We start from the raw sequence: 22,062 nt of genomic DNA on the forward strand, positions 1-22,062 counted from the left end.
CCTGCCCATGCAATTGTAACCCCTCTGTATAGTATGTTCACAAATAAAATAAAATTTAAATAAAAAAAAGAAATGTACGCATTATCCTGCCCATGTAATTGTAACCCCTCTGTACAGTATGTTCCCAAATAAAATAAAATTAAATTAAAAAAATGAAAAGTCACATAATATCTTTTTCTACTTCTTTCATTCATTTTACCCTTTCAACATAAACTTTTATCTCCTTTTCTTCCACTGTTGGGGAACTACATATGATGAGTTGCTCATTTTCAGTAGGTAGGGATGACTTCTGAACCCCTCAACTGAAGCTCCTTTAAGACACATTTAAGATGCCATTTCCCTACAGCTCTGTCCACTCCTGGGTCAAAACATAACCCAAGTGCCTTGTAGTACTCACTTGCTGTTTTGTGTTACTGACCCAAATGAACATAGAGTGTGTTGTTTTTCAACCCAGCTAGAATTTAACATTTTCTTGTTTTATATTTTATCCTTCATGATGCATTGGGTTGGGAGCAAATAGGGGGCAGATGCATCTAACAAAAAACTGGTCAGATCCTGCCAAATTGATAGGGCATCTTATACGTCTATATTCACAAACATGTTTAATTTTAAAATGGCTACAATACACATGTATATATGCAAGCGTTCAAAGTTGGACAAAGCTATGCACAACAAAAAGATGTAAATGTGCCAGAATGCTAATTGCTCTTATAAGTAGTATATAAAGTTCTTATTCTTTTTACTTTCTATATTTTGTGCTAAATGGCTAAGATAATTCATTCAATTTTATAATGCGAATATAAATTTTTTTAAAAAGCTACTGGGAAAAACACAAGCATTATAATAACACTACTATTAAATAAAAATAACACCCCCATTAATTAAAAATAACACCCCCAACACTGAAGGAAAACAATTAATTAAAAGGTATTTAAAGTGAGCTAGAAAAATTTCTATGCTGATTGATGTGCCTCAGAATTAATTGCTGTTGTCCATGCTGGAGAAGAATAATCGAAGTATGTTTCACTTGAAATGATGACCTAAGACACTCATAGTTGCTTGTGGTTTAGGATCATTTACTTTAAGAAGAAGAATGGAGAACCCAGTTAGCTCGCTGTTCTGTTCTTGTTCATACACAGCTTTTAGCATCCATTGTTCTCATTCCATTTGTGTTACAATCAGGTAAGAGACAAAGAAGACAATAATCTATTGGGAACAAATTGAATCATCCTGTGGAAATTAAAAGCAAAGAAAACCCATATGATTAAATGGCATATGAGTATTGCTCTGGGTTCTGTGTATAAATAGGACAGGATCTCCACAGAGAATCAGTGTACGTTCAGCAGTAAAATATACCTCTCGATGTAATAATGCTTTGTGCTTTTATTTTATAATACATTCTATTTTGAAATCCTTATTAATACTTTATTTTTCTTCTTTGTTTCTATACAACTATACAATGGCTTAGTAAATATTAAAAAATGAATGAACAGTCTTAAAAAAAAAAAGCAAGGGCTAGGAAGGTGGCTTAGTGGTAGAGCGCTTGCCTTGCATGCATAAAGTCCTGGGTTTGATTCCTCAGCACCACATAAGCAGAAAAAGCTGGAAGTGGCTCTGTTGCTCAAGTAGTAGAGCACTAGTCTTGAGCTGAAGAGCTGAGGGAGAGTGCACAGGCCCAGAGTTCAGGGCCCCTGACTGACAAAAAAAAGAGAGAGAGAGAGAACAAGAGGAAGCACTGGGCAAGATCTATACTAGTTTGTTTCAAATGTTTTTTTTCAGCAAGCTACAATACTGCTATTTTCCTCAATTAGAATATACTAGATGATGATAAATGTAGTGAGTTAATAAATCTGGAAATATACTTTGCACTAACTCTCAAAAGATCAAATAATTAAATTATTTTAGTTGTCTGCTTTTCTAAACTATTAAAACCCCAAATTACTACTGAAGAATAGATACTTTTGTTTTACCCATTTTAAAATAAATTCCTGTATAAGACTAACAGTGGAACAATTTACTAGGGGATTCTTAAATTTATACAGTCTAATATAAATATAAAATGTTATGCATTGAATAAAATCTAGAACAAAATAAAATTAAATTGTTGCATTGAATGTAGTATGACTAGCTGTGTTTCAGTTAATTTTGCTAATTTGTCTAACTTAGACTGTAGGAATATCTAAAGAGAGACTGGTAATATTAATATTACATCAATTATACAGCATCTATAGAAAAAATATAAAACAAATCAGTGAGCCTGCAGTAGATGTGTCTGACATGTCTAGACAATGCAGGGAAGGGAAATGGGGTGTTATATAGAGGATGAAAAGCATTATGAAAGACTTGTATAGGTTATATTTTCAGAAAAATACCATGTCTATTTTAATGCTGTTCATACAGGCTGCTGGCTGCTAACAGGAATAATTTAATGAAGTAACAGCTTAACTGTTAGAACAGACTGAAATTATACAATTGTTAATTCTCATAAGCCATTATGCCACTGCTCTTTTAAGAGAAATGAACTCAGGATCCTTTGCCCTTCTTGCCCCAGTGAGTTGCCAGTGATCTCAAATAATTGTCAGATAAAACAAAGAGCCAGGGTGTTTATAGGAAGCCTAAGCCCCTTTCTGGTAGGAAGGGAATGTGATGAAACAGGTGTGTAACATTCAATGTTTCTGTTGCTATACCTGTGGGGCATGCACTATTATCCCTGAGCCCAATTTATAAGCCTATTTTGTGCCTGGAAAACAGTCTGCATCATTTTCCAGAATGGTTTCAAGTATGACCTCATCTCTAGATAGCCTTTCCTGATCCTTGCAAGTACAGTTTAACTCTCTGCAATTGCCCTTGTCTTTACCTTATACAGATTTCCATCATATATTCTTATTTATTCTTATATTATTACAGGCTGAAATGTATCTCATTCAAAAGATAGGTTGAAATTCTCATTCTCAGGACCCCTGAATGTGACCTTCCTCAGAAAAAGGGTCTTTGTAGATCTAATTAGTTAAAATGAGGTCACACTGAAAGGGGGTGAGCCCTTAATCTAATATGACAATATCTTCAGAAGAGACAAGAAAATATATACAATTGAAACAAGAATGAGATGCTCCATTCTAAGCCAAGAAGTGCCAACAATTATGGACAATTCAACAGAAGCTAGAAAGAGGCACAGAAGGAACAGAAGGGGAAAAGTAAGTATAGGTGGCAGAGAAGATCATGGCCTTGTCAAGAGGAAAGAGAGAGGGAAGGAGAGAAAGGGAAGGGGGAGTGAAAGTAACAACTATCAATGTTTCTACCAGTACAGCAAGCAGGATAATCTAAATGCAAATGTTTTTAGAACATACAATAGAGATTAACTGTTCACTATATGTCTCAAAAAAACTAAAAGGAAGGTTTTTTTATATCTTTGCTCTAAATAGTTAATAACTATTTGGGGAGCTAGATATATAATATTATGTACATTACTTAGCTTGAAGCATGTTCCAGCAAAAGATGAAGTATTATTGCAGAAGTCTCAGTATTTTAGAGACATTATTTCCCTAAATGTATTTATCTTTCTTCAAAAAAGAAAATCGTATACATTAATTAGAGGGATAGTAACTGTTTTGACATGATTCATTTTATCTTTCTAAGTGAACTTTCTAATTGTAAAAAGTAACGTGTCTTATGTCGAAAAACGAACTTCACAACTTTGGCCGGGGGGGCGGGGAATGGGGAGGGAATGGGGGGGGGGGCGGGATATAGGAAGGGATAGAAAGGGGAAAAACGAGGAAGCAACAGCAACAATGCTTGATAAGAAATGTACCCATTATTTTGCCCATGTAATTGTAACTCCTCTGTACGGTATTTTCATAATAAAATTTTTTTAAAAATAAAAAAAGTAATGTGTCTTAACTGTAGAAAACATTCACAATACAAAAAGTAGAGAAAAGAAAATAAACATCACATGAAATCCTACCATTTACAAATAGTACTATGATGTGATACCTTTCTAGTCTTTTCTTTCCTATGCAAATACACATAATATCAATCTTAACCTAAATTTTATCAAATGGTAAATATGTATTCATTTGTTCATTTAATATACATTTATTGAAAGTGATATGCCATTATGAAAATTAAAATGAAACCCAACTTGAAAACATTAATATCTGTATGTTTTCTACCTTTGGATGTCTCATTATTACTTAGGCAATAATTCATTTTGACTTTGGAGTTATGTCCAATTGACCCACTTATTTTAGATTGATTAGAACCATAGATAGGTACAATATTGATTTTTCCCACAAACCAGTAAAACTGTTTCTAAGCCTTCCTCTTTTTAAAACACTTCAAGATATATCCTGCCAAATTCAAAATAACCTCAAAATTCCATGCTTTATTAATTTAATGAGGTAACTATAAGTATGTTTGTATTTGTGGCCTCTAGAACCAACATCTAGGAGTGTTCAAATTCTAGTACTCTCATTTTCTAGCAAGTTCTAAGGTTTTCTGTGACTTGAGTCCCTTATCTGTAAACTGGGAATGATAATACTATCTCACAAATTAGTGTAAGATAAATAGTATGCAAAATTCCTAAACATGAACACAGAGGTTTTTCTTTGTTGTTGATGTTTTTAATGTACTATGTGATTTTTTGTTTCTTTCTTATGTTCTTCCCCCTACAGTATATCCCCTGGTGTCACCGTATTTGATTTTGGTACCCTGGTATTTTATCTATGTTTATTTGAATTAGGGAAGGGGAACAACCGAATGGTAAGACAAAGAACCAATGCAATAGTGATATAAACAAGACAATATGTTGAAAATGATCTGTACAACTTGGGGAGGGGAAGTAGAAGAAAAATGAGAGAAGAGGTAACAAGTTTGACAAGAGATGTACTTAATACCTTATTTATGTAACTGTAACCCCTCTGTAAATCACTTTGACAATAAAAAATGCAAAAAAATAGTATGCATAAAGTAAATGGCATTGGCTTTTCTTAATATTGTCTTCTAGATGGTAGAGGTTTTGTTAGAAGTTGTGGCTGCAAAAAGCTCAGATAAGATAATGTTAAGTGAAATGAAGCCAAAGATAGGGACATAAGTGGTTTTTTTCTTCCTTGCTATTGTTTCTAACATATTTATAAGGTACCATGATATTTTTTTTGTTGCTTTGTATGTCCCTCCCCCATGTTATAACCCCTGTTTTCACTGTATTTGATATTGGCATAATTTGGGGAGGGGAAGGGAAAAAATAAAGTGTTTAAATATGGATACATATTGACCCATTCCAGCAATAAGATATACAAGATGTTGAAAAACAAACTTTACAATTTAGGCTGTGGGAGGGGGGAGGTGATGGTGGGGAGGGGAGGTGTAGTTGAGGAGGTGGAAGGGACAAGATGGTAGGGGAAAAATAAAGGAGGAGGCAACAATACTGGATAAGAAATGTACTCATTACCTTGCTTATGTAACGGTAACCCCTCTGTACAGTATTTTTACAATAAAAAACCTATTAAAAATAAATGAAGATACTCATTAAAAAAAGAAGTTGTGGCTGCAATGGTGAACAGACAGACAAGATTTGAATTATAAAAGGCAAATGACTGGTACATTTTAAAATAAATAATTCCCCAATAACTATATAATTTCCATTAAGGTAATGCTTCTCAAGGAAAGGAAAAATTAGTAGTCACCATAAGAAAAGTTGAAGCATTTATTCAATTGGGACACACATATGGGGGTTCTCCACAAGGGATTTCCTAAGGAAAAGTATGAGTTTACTCAATTAGTAAAGGAGTGGAAGAGAGACTAATAAGATCAAAATCTTTAGGCATGTGAAGGTCCATAAGTAGGAAGATACTTCTCTCTATTAATGAATTTAAAGTAATTAACTAAGTATGTTAAAATGGAGTCTGTTGAGGCAGGAGGCTACACCTGAGACATAGCCCATCTCAAAAGATAAACTATATAAAAATCTACCAAAGAGTTCAGTGGCTCAGGACTATGATCCTAGCTACTTGAGAAACAGATCAAAGGGTTAAAGTTGAAGGACATAGAAGTTCAAGAAACAAGAAATTCCATCATAGTTACTGGCTGGAAAAGATAGTGCACACTCATCATGTCCAGAGACAAGGGGAAACACAAGGAGAATAATAGCTCAGGCTGGCCCAGGTATAACGTGAGACCTACCTCAAAAATAAGAATGAAAAAGAGGCTGGAACTGCAGCTCAAGACATCTCATTTACAAGCACAAGGTCCTAAATTTAATCCCAAATATTTCCCCCACCCAAAATCAGAGCATTCTGAACCTTATCAAGGATTTGGATCATTTTTCTAAGAGAATGGGAAGCCACTAAAGGGTTTAATCAGGCCAGGGAGGAAATCCAATTGTGCTTTTTACAATTACTTTGGCTGCAATGTGAAGAATAAATTCAAGGAAGGCAAATAGGACAATTAGAAGCTATTAAAATAATTCAGAAAAATGATTGGTGATGATAAAGACTAGGAGAGGCAAATAGATTTGAAGGACAGTTAAGACAATAAGGTACGGAATTATCCTCTCTCTGTTACCTATTCTACTTTTTTAAAAAATCACAAGAACTGGTGATTGAATGTGGGGGTTGATGGAGGTAGGTGGCAAGAATGACACTCAGGATTCTGCAACTAGATAAATGATTCAATCATGTACTGAAATAAGAAACCTGGCATGAAGAACGGATTTTGGGGGAAAATATGTTATTTTATTTTGGGATGTATTAGGAAGTGAAGTGCCCCTGGAAATATTCAGTAGACAATGGAAAGATGGATACAATTTAAATTTAAATTGAAAGAAGTTACTGGAACTGGAGATAAAATAGTTGGAAGTGTTCAGCATGTTGATTATAACAAAAGCTATACATACTATAGATGAGATCATTTAAGAAGAAAGCAAAGTAAAAATAAGGACCGTTTTGTCTAAAGATTGAACAAATCACAACTTTTAGAGCAACTGGAAAAGTATCAACTGTCAAAATTGAAAGAATAGTAAGATTAGCATCTGCCTTGGACAACAAAGGGAAGAAAGGATGTGAAGGAGATACCATCAGCCTACACTGCAGAAAGGTTTACAAAACAGGAGGATTAAGAAACATACTTTTGGATTTTGTAGTATCAAGATCATTGTTATCTTTAGAAAGTACATTTCAAGAAAGAAGTGGAGCATGGAAATCTGACTAAGGTAGACTGAGAAGTGAAAAGGAAGAAAGAAAATGAACACACTGAGAATGTGGGATAAACAGAAAATAGCAGTCAAATTATAAGTGATATGAAGGAACTTTGTACTTATTGTTCAGTTGTTGTTGCCTTGTCAGTTGTTTTTGTTGATTTTTGCTATTTATCAAATGAAAAAAAACCTGGAGCAAATTTAAAGTTGATGTTCATAATCCAGTAGAAAAGTACAATTATACATTAGTATAATGGTAGAATATCAACTGGCTAGCAAGTATTAGGGTATGAGTTCAAATCTCAGTACCACCAAAAATTAACAATACAGAAATGAGTGACAGGTGTGTTGAATCAATAGTAGAACACTTAAGTGGTATTCACGAGACCTTGGACTTACTCCTTAGCACTGCTATGTGTGTGTGTATACAAGCATACACACACACACATATATATATACATATGTATGTATATGTATAGCACTCATATGTATATATGAAAGACAAACAATGAATGAGAGTCATATTCCTAAGAAGGCAAAGGCATAAAGAGGACAAAGCCAACCTTGAATAGGAAAAGAAAAACCCATTAATCTTAACAGGAGGGACAAACAAACAGATAAATACAGTATACAGTATTTGTATAATTATTAGAGAAAGTTAACAAATTTACCTATTGGCTTTTACTTTTATGAATTAAAATATATAACCAGCTTCTGAGAATATAAGACAAACTAGAAATAGCACCAAAGATTTAAGAAAAGTAAAGGGGAGAGGGAAAGAGAGAGAGAGAGAGAGAGCAGTATGGAAGGCTTGTTTGAATTTGATGGGGATGAATCTTTATCTCTTTACTATAAATACTCTGTCACTTTAGGAGAAATTCTGTTCCATAAGATACATACATCATAAAATGTCTGTATACCCACATCATCACTATATTTTAAGTAATATTAAAATTATTTAAGATTGTATTTTAAGAAATCTTAATCTATGTTTCATGTTAATTCATCTATAATACAAATAAAATTAGTTTGAGAATGGAAATATAATTTTCTTTTCCTTTACAATGTTGTTTTCCAAATAAGCAAACTTCTGCCAATTTGACCATAGTAAGATAGTCACCAGAAAACAAGAGCAAAGATAAGAACCACATGGTTATCTCAATAGATGCAGAAAAATCATTTGACAAGATCTAGTACAATAAAGGCTGTATATGACAAAACTACAGCCAGCATTATACTTAATGGTGAAAAACTAAAGCCATTTCCTCTTAACTCAGGAACGAGACAAGGATGTCCACTCTCTCCACCTCTCTTCAATCTAGTATTAGAATGCCTAGCTACAGCAATAAGACAAGATGCAAACATAAAGGGGATCCAAATAGGGAAAGAAGAAATAAAACTCTCCCTCTTTGTAGATGACATGATCTTGTATTTAAAGAATCCCACAGACTCCACTTCCAAATTACTCAAGCTGATTCAAAGCTTTGGCAAAGTAGCAGGGTATAAAATTAACTCTCAAAAATCAATGGCTTTTCTGTATGCCAACAATGAGAAAAGTGTGGCTGAAATTAGGAAAGCAACTCCATTTGTAATAGCCCCACAAAAAATAAAATACCTAGGAATTAACTTAACCAAAGAAGTGAAGGACCTCTATGATGAAAACAACTTAACCAAAGAAGTGAAGGACCTCTATGATGAAAACTTTGAAAACCTGAAAAAGGAAATCAAAGCAGAACTTAGGAAGTGGAAAAACCTCCCATGCTCCTGGATTAGAAGGATCAACATCATGAAAATGGCAATACTTCCCAAGGCTATCTACAAATTCAATGTGATGTTCCAACATCATTCTTCAAGGAAATAAAAGAAGCAATCAAAAAATTCATATGGAACAATAAAAGACCCCAAATGGCAAAAATGATCCTTAACAGAAAGAACAGTGCTGGAGGAATATCAATACCATATAGATACAGAAAGTAGCTAGTATACCAGAAATCTCAATGCAGGTACAGCTGCCCTCATTTTCTTTTACCCTCCATAAACCAGCAATGGGTTACCAGTTTACCATGAGATATCTGCTTTAATAGATGCTTAAGAAAGTACCAAGCATGGAGCAAATGCCAAATAAATAATCGCCATTTGATAAAAATGGTTCTCATCAGAAATACCAATATTTGTATGTAAAAGAATGCTTCCAAGGGCCTTTAAACAGTTTGCTCTTTTAAATGAGTTAAACATACCCACAGAAATCATGTTGACACTACTCTCTTGCTTAGCAGAGATAAACATTTGTCCTTGGACAGTTGGAGTTGTTTTAATTTCAAAATTTTTGCATTAGAAGTAAAGAAGATTTACTATCTCAAAAAATTTAATTCTAAATAAGTTACAGAATCATCTTCACATATTTCCTTATTTCTAGTATGGAGAAGGTGTAGGACATGTGGAGGATTAATCAACAGATAACACTTCTTTTTCAGGTTCACCATGGTCCAGTAAGCACATTATTAAATTGAACAGAAGTAATCAAGACCCACACTGCCTGGTATATAGCTATTAAATGTATTCATTTTTAAAAATTTCAGCATAGATCATCTATTCTTTTTCAACAGGATTGGAAATAGTCTTCACTAATGTTGTTATAAATTGGTCATTAATCAAAATGGATTTACTGAACATCTATACTGTGCAAAGCCTGTACTAAGTGATTCAAAATAATGGGTTGCTTAGTTACCATCAAATGGAAAATTTCCCCTGTGAAGGTTAAAGTTAAATGAAAAGCAGATAATAAAACATTATCTTTGATGGCATCCGACTATTTCATAAAGGCTTTTACTGCCAGTCTAGTCGTTTTCTTTTTAAGATAATTCATTTATTCATTCTTTAATCATTCATTCATTTAACCAAGTCATCATAATCATTATACACAGTAATGAGTAAAGGGCAACAAATAATAGTAACTGCATAAACATGACTTAGCACACCTACAAAACAAGTACTGGACCATGTTATTTTAGTTTAAAGAGTCCCCCCAAGGGTTCTTGTGTTGAAATTTAATTCCCATTATAAGATATAAGAATACAGAAACGTAACCTGACTACAGAGTTGAAAGGCAGGGCCTCTGGGATGTGATTAGGATTACATAAAATCATCAAGGTAGAGCCTCAACTGAACACTACTGTCTCGATAAGGAACCTACAGACATACACACTGTTCCAGTCTGGCCATGTGGTGATCTGTGCCACTTCAAGCTTCTGCCAGCAAGAAGACACACTTCTGTAGTCCCAGCACTTGGGAGGCTGAGGCAGGAGAATCTTGAATTCAATGCCATACCAGGTGGCTACATGAGGTTCAGCATCAAATTAAATTTTTTAATAGGACTGGAAAGGTGGCTCAGTGGTAGAGCGTTTGCCTTGCATGCGTGAGGCCCTGAGTTCGATTCCTAGTACCACATAAGCAAAAAGAAAACAGCCGAAAGTGGTGCTGTGGCTCAAATGGTTGAATGCTAGCCTTGAGCTGAAGAGCTGAAGGACAGTGCCCAGGCCCAGAGTTCAGGCCCCATGATTGGACTGGAAAAAAAAATTTTTTTTAATAAAAGGCCCACATTATATGCAACCTCCCAACAATGGCCCTTCAGAACCATGTGTCAAAATAGATATATTCTCTTAACTTAAGAAAATAAAGTTAAGAAAATAAAGTCCAGTACTATAACATTATCATTCTTTACTCCACATGAAGTCTATGGTCACTGAGATACTAATAAAATGCTCTTCTCATAGCACCTTATAAGTGTATAAGGTACTATGAAGTGTATGTACCTTATAAGTGTATAAGGTACATATGAAACCAACTAAAAACTAAAAGGAAGGTAAGAGGCAGAATGGAGTATAGGAAAGATGAATAGAAGTAGTAAATCTGATCAAAGTGCATTATATGCATGCAAGCACACATGCAGAAATATTATATGTATGGAAAATCACTATAATACCCCTTTATACAATTAATATACTAATAAAAAGAAATGAGTGCAGAACTATAGGTAACATTTAAATGTATCTCAGCTTTTGGTTAAATTATGAAATCCTGAATATGGATATACTGACATTTTTGCTGCAATATTTAAACTAGTAATTTAAATCTTGTTGTAAGGATTTTGTAGTAGTTCATCTGTTAATAAATACAAGAAGCAACTACATGCACACTTAACAGATATTTTGAGAAGATGGATAGTATATCCACAAGTGGAATTACTCAAGGCCTAAACATCATTTCTCTCTCCCTCCTCTCTCTTTCTCTCTCTCACTCTCGCTCTGGCTCTTGCTCTCACTCTCGCTCTGTGTGTTGAATTTACATGTTCCATTGTTCGGCCCTATATTAGTTTCATAAGACCATTGTAACAAAGCACTGATAGTTGCATAGCTTAAACAACAAAAGTTGATTTATTTAGTTCTGTTATCTAGATCTACCTAGATTTCAGACTAGGTATTAGTAAGGTTGATTCCTGCTCAGGGCTGTAAGGGAGGAAGAGGGTACTCTTTCAGGCCTCTCTGTTTTATAGATGGCTAAATTCTTGTGCTTCTTCCCTCTGGAGGCAAACTCTTGTCTCTAAATTTTTGTTTTTTGTTTTGCTTTGTCAGTTGTGGGACAAACTCTGGGCCCGGGTGCTGTCCCTGAACTCTTCAGCTCAAGGCTAGCATTCTACCACTTGAGCCATGGCACCACTTCTGGTTTTCTGGTGGTTAATTGAAGATAAGAGTCTCACAGACTTTCCTGACTGGGCTGGCTTTGAACCATGATCCTCAGGTCTCAGCCTCCTGAGTAGCTAGGATTACACGTGTGAGCCACTGACACCTGGCTAATATTTCTGCTTTTTATAGGAACTTCAGCCTTGTTGGATTAGAGCCTACTTAATTACTATAGTTTAAGCCTTCATTATTTCTACAGCAGAGTCAAACTTTGAGACCTTAGGTGTTAGGATAACTTTTCTTTTTGGTGAGAGAAAGGGAAAACAATCCAACTTATAACAGTTCCTCTTCAGGCTTGATCATCCTTACTGTTTCTCATGTTTCTCTCTTTTCACCATCTGCAACTTTGCTTAAATGTGTGAACACTTCTTAGTATGTATATTTCAAGTGCCTTAGTTTCTTTTTTATATTTTCTTTTGTTATATCTTTTTTTTATTTTTATACCTTTTTGTGCAACACTAGAAACTTCTTTCTGATCTAATTGTCCAAGCCACTGTTTCTCCAGCTCAGTGTGAGAATAGGTCCATCTACTAAGTTTTAAATTTTCTATGTTGTATGTATTGTTGCTTTTCCACTTCTAGAAGTTTGCTTTTTTCTCACAAAAATATTAGGTAATATTTAGCTTCTATTTCCCCTAATACATTTTAGTTTATCTTTTCTTTATGTAAAATCATTTTGTAGCCTGAATCTGGTAACTAAAATACATGAAGTCTTTTCAGGTTATGGACCTAGTCTTCTTTCTTTCTATTGATTTCTATCTAGGGTTCTTTCCCCTGTTGGCTTACATATTATAAACTACTAACTTTATTAGGAAAACTATGAATCATTTGGAGCCTAGAAAGAAGAGTATATTCCTCTCCAAAGGGGTTATATACATGTTTTCACTTAGTACCTAAGGGTCTCACTTAACTAAATTCATAGATTGACATTTTGGGGACCCTTTGGGCACATGAGCTGTGGGGACATATTTATACAAGGCCAATTTTGTAGTATTAACTCCTCAGGAGTCTTCTCACTTGTAATTTTAACAACAAACCATCTTTCTTTGAAGTGCTAACATTACTCTTCTGATTAATCTGGGGGGTGTAACCTTTGGGGAAAAGAGTTCACAATAGAGTCCCCATACTGGGCAGGCAGAGAAATTTCTTTCCTATATTTAAATTCACCAAGGCTTGAAGCACTAAAGAAGGTTCAGCAAATTCCTCAGGACAAAACCAGCTTTTACTGATTGCACTGGGGTTCCCACAGTCATCAATGTTTGGGCCTGATTATTTGTTTAGAACATACTGATTTAAAAAAAAGAAATTCCAAATTTAGATGTGCTTCAATTTATATAATTTTTATATAATTTTCTCATTTTTTATTCTTTTAAGAAGCTTAAAAATATTTTCGTTCAGCATTACTTGTTTTTAGCAAGAGGGCCCAATCAGCCTTGTAACTGGGGTCCATATCATATTCACCGCTGTTGTCCTCAGCATTCAGAATGATGCTGATCCATGCGTGAGTTTTATTAGCGTTGGGTAGTTGGTGAATAAACAGTAACTGCTCTTCCACTCTTCCATCTCTTTCTTTATCATCTTGACATATCTTCTATTTCTGTCCCCTAACTAAAACTTCCACATTTTTGTACATACCTTCCCTCCATTTACCTTCCCAGAGTTGTTCCTCTGAGTCCACCGTATCCCTCATTACCTCTCTTATAGAAACGTTCTTGTTTTTCCAAAACCCATATTTTGGTTTTCTATAGCTTGGGATTGGTACTATTCTTTAAAATGGCATCTCAATTACTCACTATTATGCTGCCTTAATCCATAATCTGCTGGTGTAGGGAACTCTGAAGCTAAGCTGTGAGACCTGGAAAAGGTTTGAGAGATAGGAACTCTGCCTCCACAGTACTTGGAATGCTGAGAACTGGCCATGTAAGGGTTAAAACAGACAGCTGTCTAGAGAGTTAGAGGCTGGAATGCTGCTCCCTTCCCTTCCTGCTGGAAGTGCTGAGATCTAGAGCTTGCAAGGTGGATAAAAGTGGAATACATATTTGGATTTTGTCTAGTTGCAGTCTTCACTGTCAAAACAATAAGGGAGCCGGTTATTCTCACAAACTATCTCTGTGAGTGAAATAATGGAATAGATTTTTTTTTCTGTATGTACCAGCGGTAACCTTCCCTGTTCTAAACCTGATAAATACACTGGGCTTACAGGAACTTGGGGTCCAAGAGCTGGTAAGTCTTGAGTTCCTTGGTGCCTGCTATCTCTCTCCCTCTCCCTGCCACACGTCTGTTTTTCTCTATTTTTAAGCTCCCATTATACTGCCTCAGATTACAGTTACCAACAGCTGGTCAGTTGATGCTTATACTATCTTCTTACAACTTATATCTTCTGACTTTGTTACTGTCATATGTGGAACTCCAGCCCTACCTACATGTTTGTTGAGAGTAGTTTGTTCACAAACACAAGAACCACTTCACTTCATCCTCTCACATAGTGCAACATTCACTGCCATATAGGTCTTAAAAACATACATTGCACAGCTCAAATCTCAGATTCATTCCTTATTAATGTGTGACACTGGAAAGCTACTGAATGCTTCAGTACCTCAGCTTCCATAAAGTGGGAATAATAATGCCTTACAATGCCACCTGTCACATAGCAAATGCTCAATACATTTTAGCTATTTTCAATACTGTGTTTTAACTCTGAAAGCTTATGATTCATACATAACTCAAGCTTTAATACCGATGAAAAATTTATTTGTTCATCTCTATGAAATTCCAAAGCCTATTGTCTACAATGTTTTTGGTTTTGTGTTTTGAGTTTTACTTCAGTTCTTCTCTAGATCTAGCTCTTCATTTCTACCAGAGCATTTTGTTTCCTTTTAGTTTTTGCTAGCACTCTGGGCCTCAAGCTTTCACTTGGCTTTTCTGCCCATGGCTAGTACTCTACCACTAGAGACATGCCTCTACTTCTGACTTTTTCTTGTGAGTGTTCTAGGGCTTGAACTCAGGGCCTGGGCACTGTCTCTGTCTCTGAGCTTTAGTACACTTGAGCCACAGCTCCACTTCTGGCTTTTTGATAGTTTTTATTAGAGATAACAGTCTCACAGTCTTCCTGACCAGGCTGGGTTAGAACTTTGATCTTCATATCTCAGCTTCCTGAGTTGCTAGGATTAGAAGTGTGAGCCACCAGCATGTGGTATACTTCTGGCTTTTTGATGGTTAGTTGGAAATAACAATCTCAGATTTGTCTAAACCATGATTCTCAGATCTTAGCCTCCTGAGTAGCTAGGCTCATAGGCATGAGCCAGCTGCATCCAGTTTAAACTAATGCACTTTATCTTCAGAAATTGAATACATTTAGAAATGAATATTTCAAAATATCTCTATAAGCTCTTCTCTCTGTAGTAGCAATGCCTACCAATTCTTACATTACCTGTCTTAACTTATACCCATTCTGTTTTTTCATTGATCTTCAACACCTTGCTCTAACAGAAAATTCTTCCGGTCTCTAAACCTCAACAAGTCTTACTTATCCTAAAATAAATTAGTATGTCTTTTTCATACCTACTTTCCTCCTATGCTACCATCCTGTCTGTCCTAATCTTGAAAAAGCAACTTGTGTTTTCCACTCCCATTTCCTTAAACAAGCATTGCTTGCTTCCAGAAAACTGGTTTTTATAACTTCACTTCCAAAGCTTACTGTTCAAAACTAAAACAGCCTCTCTTCAAAAACTTTTCTTAAAACTCCTTGTAGCAATGAGTACATTGATCATTCATTTGTAACTATCCTCCTTTGTTCTTTTACATAATCATTCTGTATTTCTTCTGGGAAGTGGACAAAAGACAATAAGATACTCGTCAAAATCCACATTCAGTCACAAGCTTCACCATTTATTGATCTTCAATTTCCTTTGCTTCACTTTGTGTGCCAGTTTGTAATGTGAATAAAGAAAATGATGGATTTGGAAATGCCACAAAAGACAAAAATTATGTAATATAACTAACTAGTTAAGTATACTTGATAACTTGGAAGTAACCAGGATGCCAAAAAGTGTAGAGAAAGACTCTTGCTATGAAATCAACTATGAAGTCCTAAGGGCTCAAATCTTTGTATCTGACCTAGAAAGAGTTTCATGATTAACAGCTTCAAAGTGTCTTCATCCGGGCAGAACTGTCTTTATGAAGGACATTTATCATTTGAGAGATTTCTCACCAAAATCCATGATTTTACCTGTACTCATTTAAAAATGCAAAAATTATTAGTTGGACTACTTTGGGGGCACTTTCATGTTGACAATCAGTGGAAATCAAAATACTTGTGATGCATCTTCATTTACAAAAGCATGCATATTGAATTAGCCCAATTGTGAATAAGAAATTACCAGTTCTTGGGGAAGGTGCCCTTGCGATTTCTAAGGAGCAAGGTTTCTTTGTAACAGCTGTGTCCATGAGATCACATAGAAAGTTCTCATTTTCTGGAGGAAATGTGTCCAGAGAACCAGATGGTACAATTTCCATAGTGTAATTCCTCTTCTTTGGATAGGACTCCTGAAAAGGAGAAAAAATAAAAAGCTTTGCAAGAAATACACAGCCTTGTTTGATTTTATTTAAAAAATACTAGGAAAGATAATCAGGTTCATCTATTCTTCTCAAAGAGATTGAGAGCTACTAATTTATCTGTTTGAATAAGTGATTCACTGTGTAATCCCAGTCACACCAGCGATATTTTAGAAGAGTTCTTCCATTTCAGTTTCTCTGAATTTAATACTAAACTAGTAAAAGCCTTGACCTCCTTTGATATACATGTCTACTTTATATTGTATGTTAATGACTAGCCATTTCCAAGATTCTGCTCCTTTGCCTGGCTCCTAGAGAGTTATATGATTCAATTTTGACCATTTGCTGGGAAGCTTACAAAAATATTTTGCCCCACAGATAAAACTTGTAAGGAGGCATTTTCAGAGCTGAAGCTATCCTCAGACTGGATGCAGTTTTAGTATCTAGAGCTAAGGCAGTCAGTTTGTAACAATAAGGCATTAAGCCTAAAATAGAAAAGATGACAAAAGCCAAAGATAAAGAGTCTGTTACTTTGATTATATCATTGAACTGCTTAAATAGATCCAGGACCATCTTTTCAGGCTTCTTAACTGTACACTAATATTCTTACACTTTAAATTGTTTCTATTTGGGTTTTCTTTCATTTACTATTAAAGTATTATCACCCAAAATACTAGTATTTTTCTTTGTGAATACTATTAATGAGCTTACTAATATTCTTTTTCAGGTTAGAATACAATTTGATCCAATCTCATGTTACTGATTCTTCAATATATTCTAACAATTGGAAATTCATTTAATTAAATAATATCTTAATTTCTTATGCATGAAACACTAACTGGTGATGTTTATTGGACATTTTAAATAAATATATATGTTACACATATATTCATATATGTTTATGTGTATATAATACATGTGAGTGTGTGTATATATACATGTGTGCATGTGTATATATGATGCTAAGAACTAGTCATCTTAAAAACCTGATAATACATAATTCTTGTTCTCAGAGAGTTCACAGTCTACTTGAGAAGAAAGACAAATTATATGCATGATGAAATTAGCCATTTTTGGTAGCTGTTACCTTATAAAGTATACTTCACTGTCAAGAAATAAATAATATAAGCTCATATTTTCAAAAAAATCTTCCAAGATATATTCAAGAGTTGATAAAGATTTAGTGTAAGCTGCTATTTTGCTATAATGATATTTACAGTACAGTAGAATCCAAGGTCGGAGTAATTGCTTTCAGAGCAAAGCAGACCCTCACACATCAAAGAGTCAATTATGTTCACTCTGCTCTATTGAAAGCAGGAAATTGGGAGTAATTTATTTTTAACAACAAAGGGTGACAAAGTAGAAAGCATCCAGGGGAAAGCAATCAGGATGGTATATGATTTAAAAACCATGTCAGAGTCAAATGATAAAAGGAACTGCAGTGTTCTGTCCAGAGAAGGCGTACAGCAACATAATAGTTTTCCCAACATATTTGAAAGGCTCTCCCTGTAAGAGCTATCCCACAAAAGGAGAGAAATACAGACGTCATCACTGTAGATTTATTCCAAAGTTCTTAAGTGCAGAAAAAGGACTAGTGTTTTTAAGTCTAGGAGGGAGAATTTCGGTCAATTCCAAAAATATGGTGATATGCATTAATAATAATATCTTAAAATAAAATTCACTGATACAAAAACTAGTTAAGAAATAACACCAGAAAACATCAAAATGAACTCATCATGGAAGAAAAGAAAAAATGAAGGAAAGAAGAAAAGGAAGGATGGAAGGAAAAAAGAAGGGACTAAGATTATAGCAATAGAATTGTAAAACATCTGTGTAAAAAAGAAATGCTAGCTCTAATTTATCCTAAATTAAATTAGTCAGAACAACTCATGGATTTGGTAGACATTTTATTGTTTTTATAAAGAATGATGATGGTTTTTAAAAAAATCTGAATAACCATTTTATTTTCATGCCTTATGTTTGTATGTGTTTTACCTTAAGTTAAGGAGCTTTGTATAAATCATCTATTCATAAATAACATTTGTTTGAAACTTAGTCACTTAAAATAATAATAAGCACTTAACATTTCAGTTTCTTGGATCAGGTATTTGGAAACAGTTTGTGATAGTTTTGCTTTGAGGTCTTTCATGAGCTCAAAATGTTGACTCAGGAACCAGTCATGGTTGTACACAGCTGTAATCCAGACTAGCCTACAATAGTGAGTTCCAGGATATACAGCCCGAACTACCTGTCTTTCAAGGGGCTAAGGTATCCATTTCCAAAACAGCTCAGTAAGACTGGTAAGTCTGCAGCATTTTTGAGAAGTTTCCGCTTTTCCCAATAAGACACTTCCATAAACTACTCTATGACATAACAGCTGACTATAGAAAACAGATTGTATGTTATAATTTATTTTCAAGCAATTCAAAGAAAATTGAAGAAGTAGATACTACTGACTCAAACCTACCATCCAAGCTACTAAAACAACTAAGACCTGAAGAATCTTGGTCCAAAACCGGTATGCGCAGAAAAATCTTTAAGACATCATCTCCAAAATAACCAGCAAAAACAAAGCTAGACTAGAGGCTCAAATGGCATCTTAGAAGTAAAACAAACATCTTAGAAGCAAAATTACACACAATGTTGCTTCTCATTTAATAATATTAAAATACTGAATGCAACCTAAACGTGAACAAAATATTGCAAGCAGGTAATTATGTGCATTTTAATTACAGAAAAATATCTGGAATCCTCACTGCCTTTCCTTCCTCAAGATTTCTACAAAATCTACAGGGCATATGATCTCAGTTCTCATTATTCCCCCTTGCTATGAATTCCTACTCATATAGAGGTATTCATTTCTTATCTGTGTCTATTCTTGACTCTGTCCCATAACTACTAGAATAAAATAACCTGGTTAGTTGTACCAAGAGACTTTGTACAGGAAAATTCATGGAAACCCTGGGTTACATTTAAAAGCACATTGTCAGGGGAACAGTGGGATGCCTATAGTAAACTTCTGGAAGTCAGACCCAGGGAGACAAAGGACGCATGTTTTCTTCCATATGTGAAAGACAAATCCAATTTATAAATAAATACGTAAATACATACAGTGTGCACCAACAAAGTCAGTATTAAACAAAGTCAGTACTATATACATTTAGTTAGAAAAAGCACACAATACCAAAATATTGTTCTTTATTGATACTTAGACAACTAATTAAAGTTTAACAATAACCCAGGAAGTTTTAAACATGAACTTCAAAGCAGCATTTATCCTTGGTAGGAAAGTAAGAAGGATGAATTAAAAGGGGAATATAGGGCTTTAAAAATTATCTTGCAGTATAGTTGTGGAGGTGGGAGGGAAGGGATGATAGGGGAAAAACAAAGGAGGAGGCAACAATGCTTGTTAAGAAATGTACTCATTACCTTGTGCAGGTAACTGTAACCCCTCTGTACAGTATTTTCACAATAAAAAATTAAAATTATCTTGCATATTCTTCTTTGAGAGATATTTCTTAGATATTTCGATGATAGGCCTCTTATTGATGACATGTAATATTGGTTACAAAAGCATGGTTTTACTATTTTTATTTTGCATCTTCTTCTCTTAGGGATGTCTCACCTTTATAAGGAAGTCTCACATTATAAGACTTACCTTCCATCAGTGGCTCATTCCTTTGTACAACTACTTAAAGATAATAGAAAATAAATACATTTATAATATAACTTAGAAATCATGATTGAAATGGAAAAACAATTCCATTATTGATATATATATATATATATATACATAGATATGTAAGCTATGTCTCTTTTATCCATTCTTTTCTTTTGTACACATAGACTGATTACCAATTTGGCTATGTGAATAGTGTTGTAATGACATGTGAATGTAGCACATTTCTTGAACATAATGGTTTCAGATTGTTTGGATACATACCCAATAGTGGGAATGCTGAATCATATGTTAGTTCTATTTTGAAATTTTGAAAAACCTCCATATAATTTTCCACTATGGCTTTATCAACTGACATTCCCACAAACAGCAAAAAAGAATTCTCCTTTCTCCATGTTCTCCTACCACTATTACCTTTTTTATATAGTAATTATTCTATTGTGAGGATCATTGTGGTTTTGATTTGCATTTCCCATATCGTAAGTGATATCTTTTGTCATATACCTGTTGATCATCTGTATATCTTGTTTTAAGAAATCCCTATCCAGGTGTTTTGCCCATGTTTACTAGCAATTGTTTTGTTTTCTCAGAATGGAATTTGAGTTAATTATATATGTATGATATTAACTTTTTGTGTAATGTATGATTTATAAATACATTCTCCTATTCTGTTGGTTCTTTCTTCTCTCTGTATATGTAATACAAATTGAATATATATGTATATATAAAATCTTTCTCTAGACCAATGTCATACAACTTTTCCTCTATTTTCTTCTAGAAGTTTTACAATTTCAGGTTTTAATTCACTTGAGTTACTTTTTTGTATATAGTGCAAGATGAGGGTTCTCATTTCATCCTTAAGTATGTGGATGTCCAGTTTTCCCAGCATCACATATTGAAAAGGCTGGATTTCTCCTACTGTGTGTTTTTTGCATCTTTGTCTATCCTATGGTAATATTATATATTATAAATATGTAAAGAGATTACATATAATATTTTTTCATCCAGTATTTACTTCTAATATGTATCACAAACTAATTTTATGGCATATTACAGGTCTTTGACCTAAGGATGCTTGACTTAAAGTCTTTTAACTTTATGACGTACAGAAGCAATATTTATTCAGTAGGATCTGGACTTCGAATTTTGAGCCTGACCTTTTCCAGATTAACCATAGGTAATGTAGTATGTGATACTGGCAAGCTACAGTGAGTCAAAGTAAGCCATGTGATCATAAGGACAAACCATCAATACACAATAGCATACAGCAAACCTTACTAAGTTATGGTAGATTAAGTGAATTAAATGCATTTAAACTTACAATTTTTCAACTTATAAAGGTTTTATAAGAATGTAACTGCAATTCTGTGCTGAGAAGTATCAATACATGTCTACATGATAAATTTAGGGCTAGTTCTCAAATACACAGTTATTTCTATCACATTGAAATTTTAATGCTTTACTCCAAAAGGAATATTCCATATATATATATATATATATATATATCTTCATTTACTTATTAATCTCTTTCTTTTGAAATAGTCCTTCCTGAAATAAGTATATCCATGTGTTTATATTGAATCTGTAACCAAATCTTTTTCTGAACTTTCTAATTTGTTCCATACATTAGAATTATGTAGTTTTGGTTATCAGGGTCCTAATATTGATAGGGTAAGTCTTTCTTCAAATTCGTCTTTGCCAAAGACAATCATCTTTGTATGATTGCCTTCAGAATTAAAAAATATTTAAATGTTTTTGTCAAATTCTCAGGCCAATCACTATCCTTTGTTCCTTGTCAGTAATTAGCACTTCCATATATCCTATAACTCAGACAACCTGGAGTATTCCTTTCACTTCTCATCTTCCTCAGTGCCATTCCCAGTCAATCATCAAATCTTATAT

At 34.2% G+C, this 22,062-nt stretch overlaps 1 protein-coding gene across 1 annotated transcript in view; it reads right to left on the reverse strand.

Annotated features, from left to right (window-relative positions):
* Positions 1-22,062, reverse strand: part of Anks1b (ankyrin repeat and sterile alpha motif domain containing 1B) — a 973,033-nt gene that overhangs the window by 659,365 nt on the left and 291,606 nt on the right. The window contains exon 10 of the mRNA XM_013019014.1: positions 16,307-16,472. Within this exon, the coding sequence (XP_012874468.1) occupies positions 16,307-16,472 (166 nt within the window). The remainder of the gene's footprint in view (positions 1-16,306; positions 16,473-22,062) is intronic.

Source organism: Dipodomys ordii, unplaced genomic scaffold (genome assembly GCF_000151885.1).
Source record: "Dipodomys ordii isolate 6190 unplaced genomic scaffold, Dord_2.0 Scaffold3, whole genome shotgun sequence".
NCBI lineage: Eukaryota > Metazoa > Chordata > Mammalia > Rodentia > Heteromyidae > Dipodomys > Dipodomys ordii.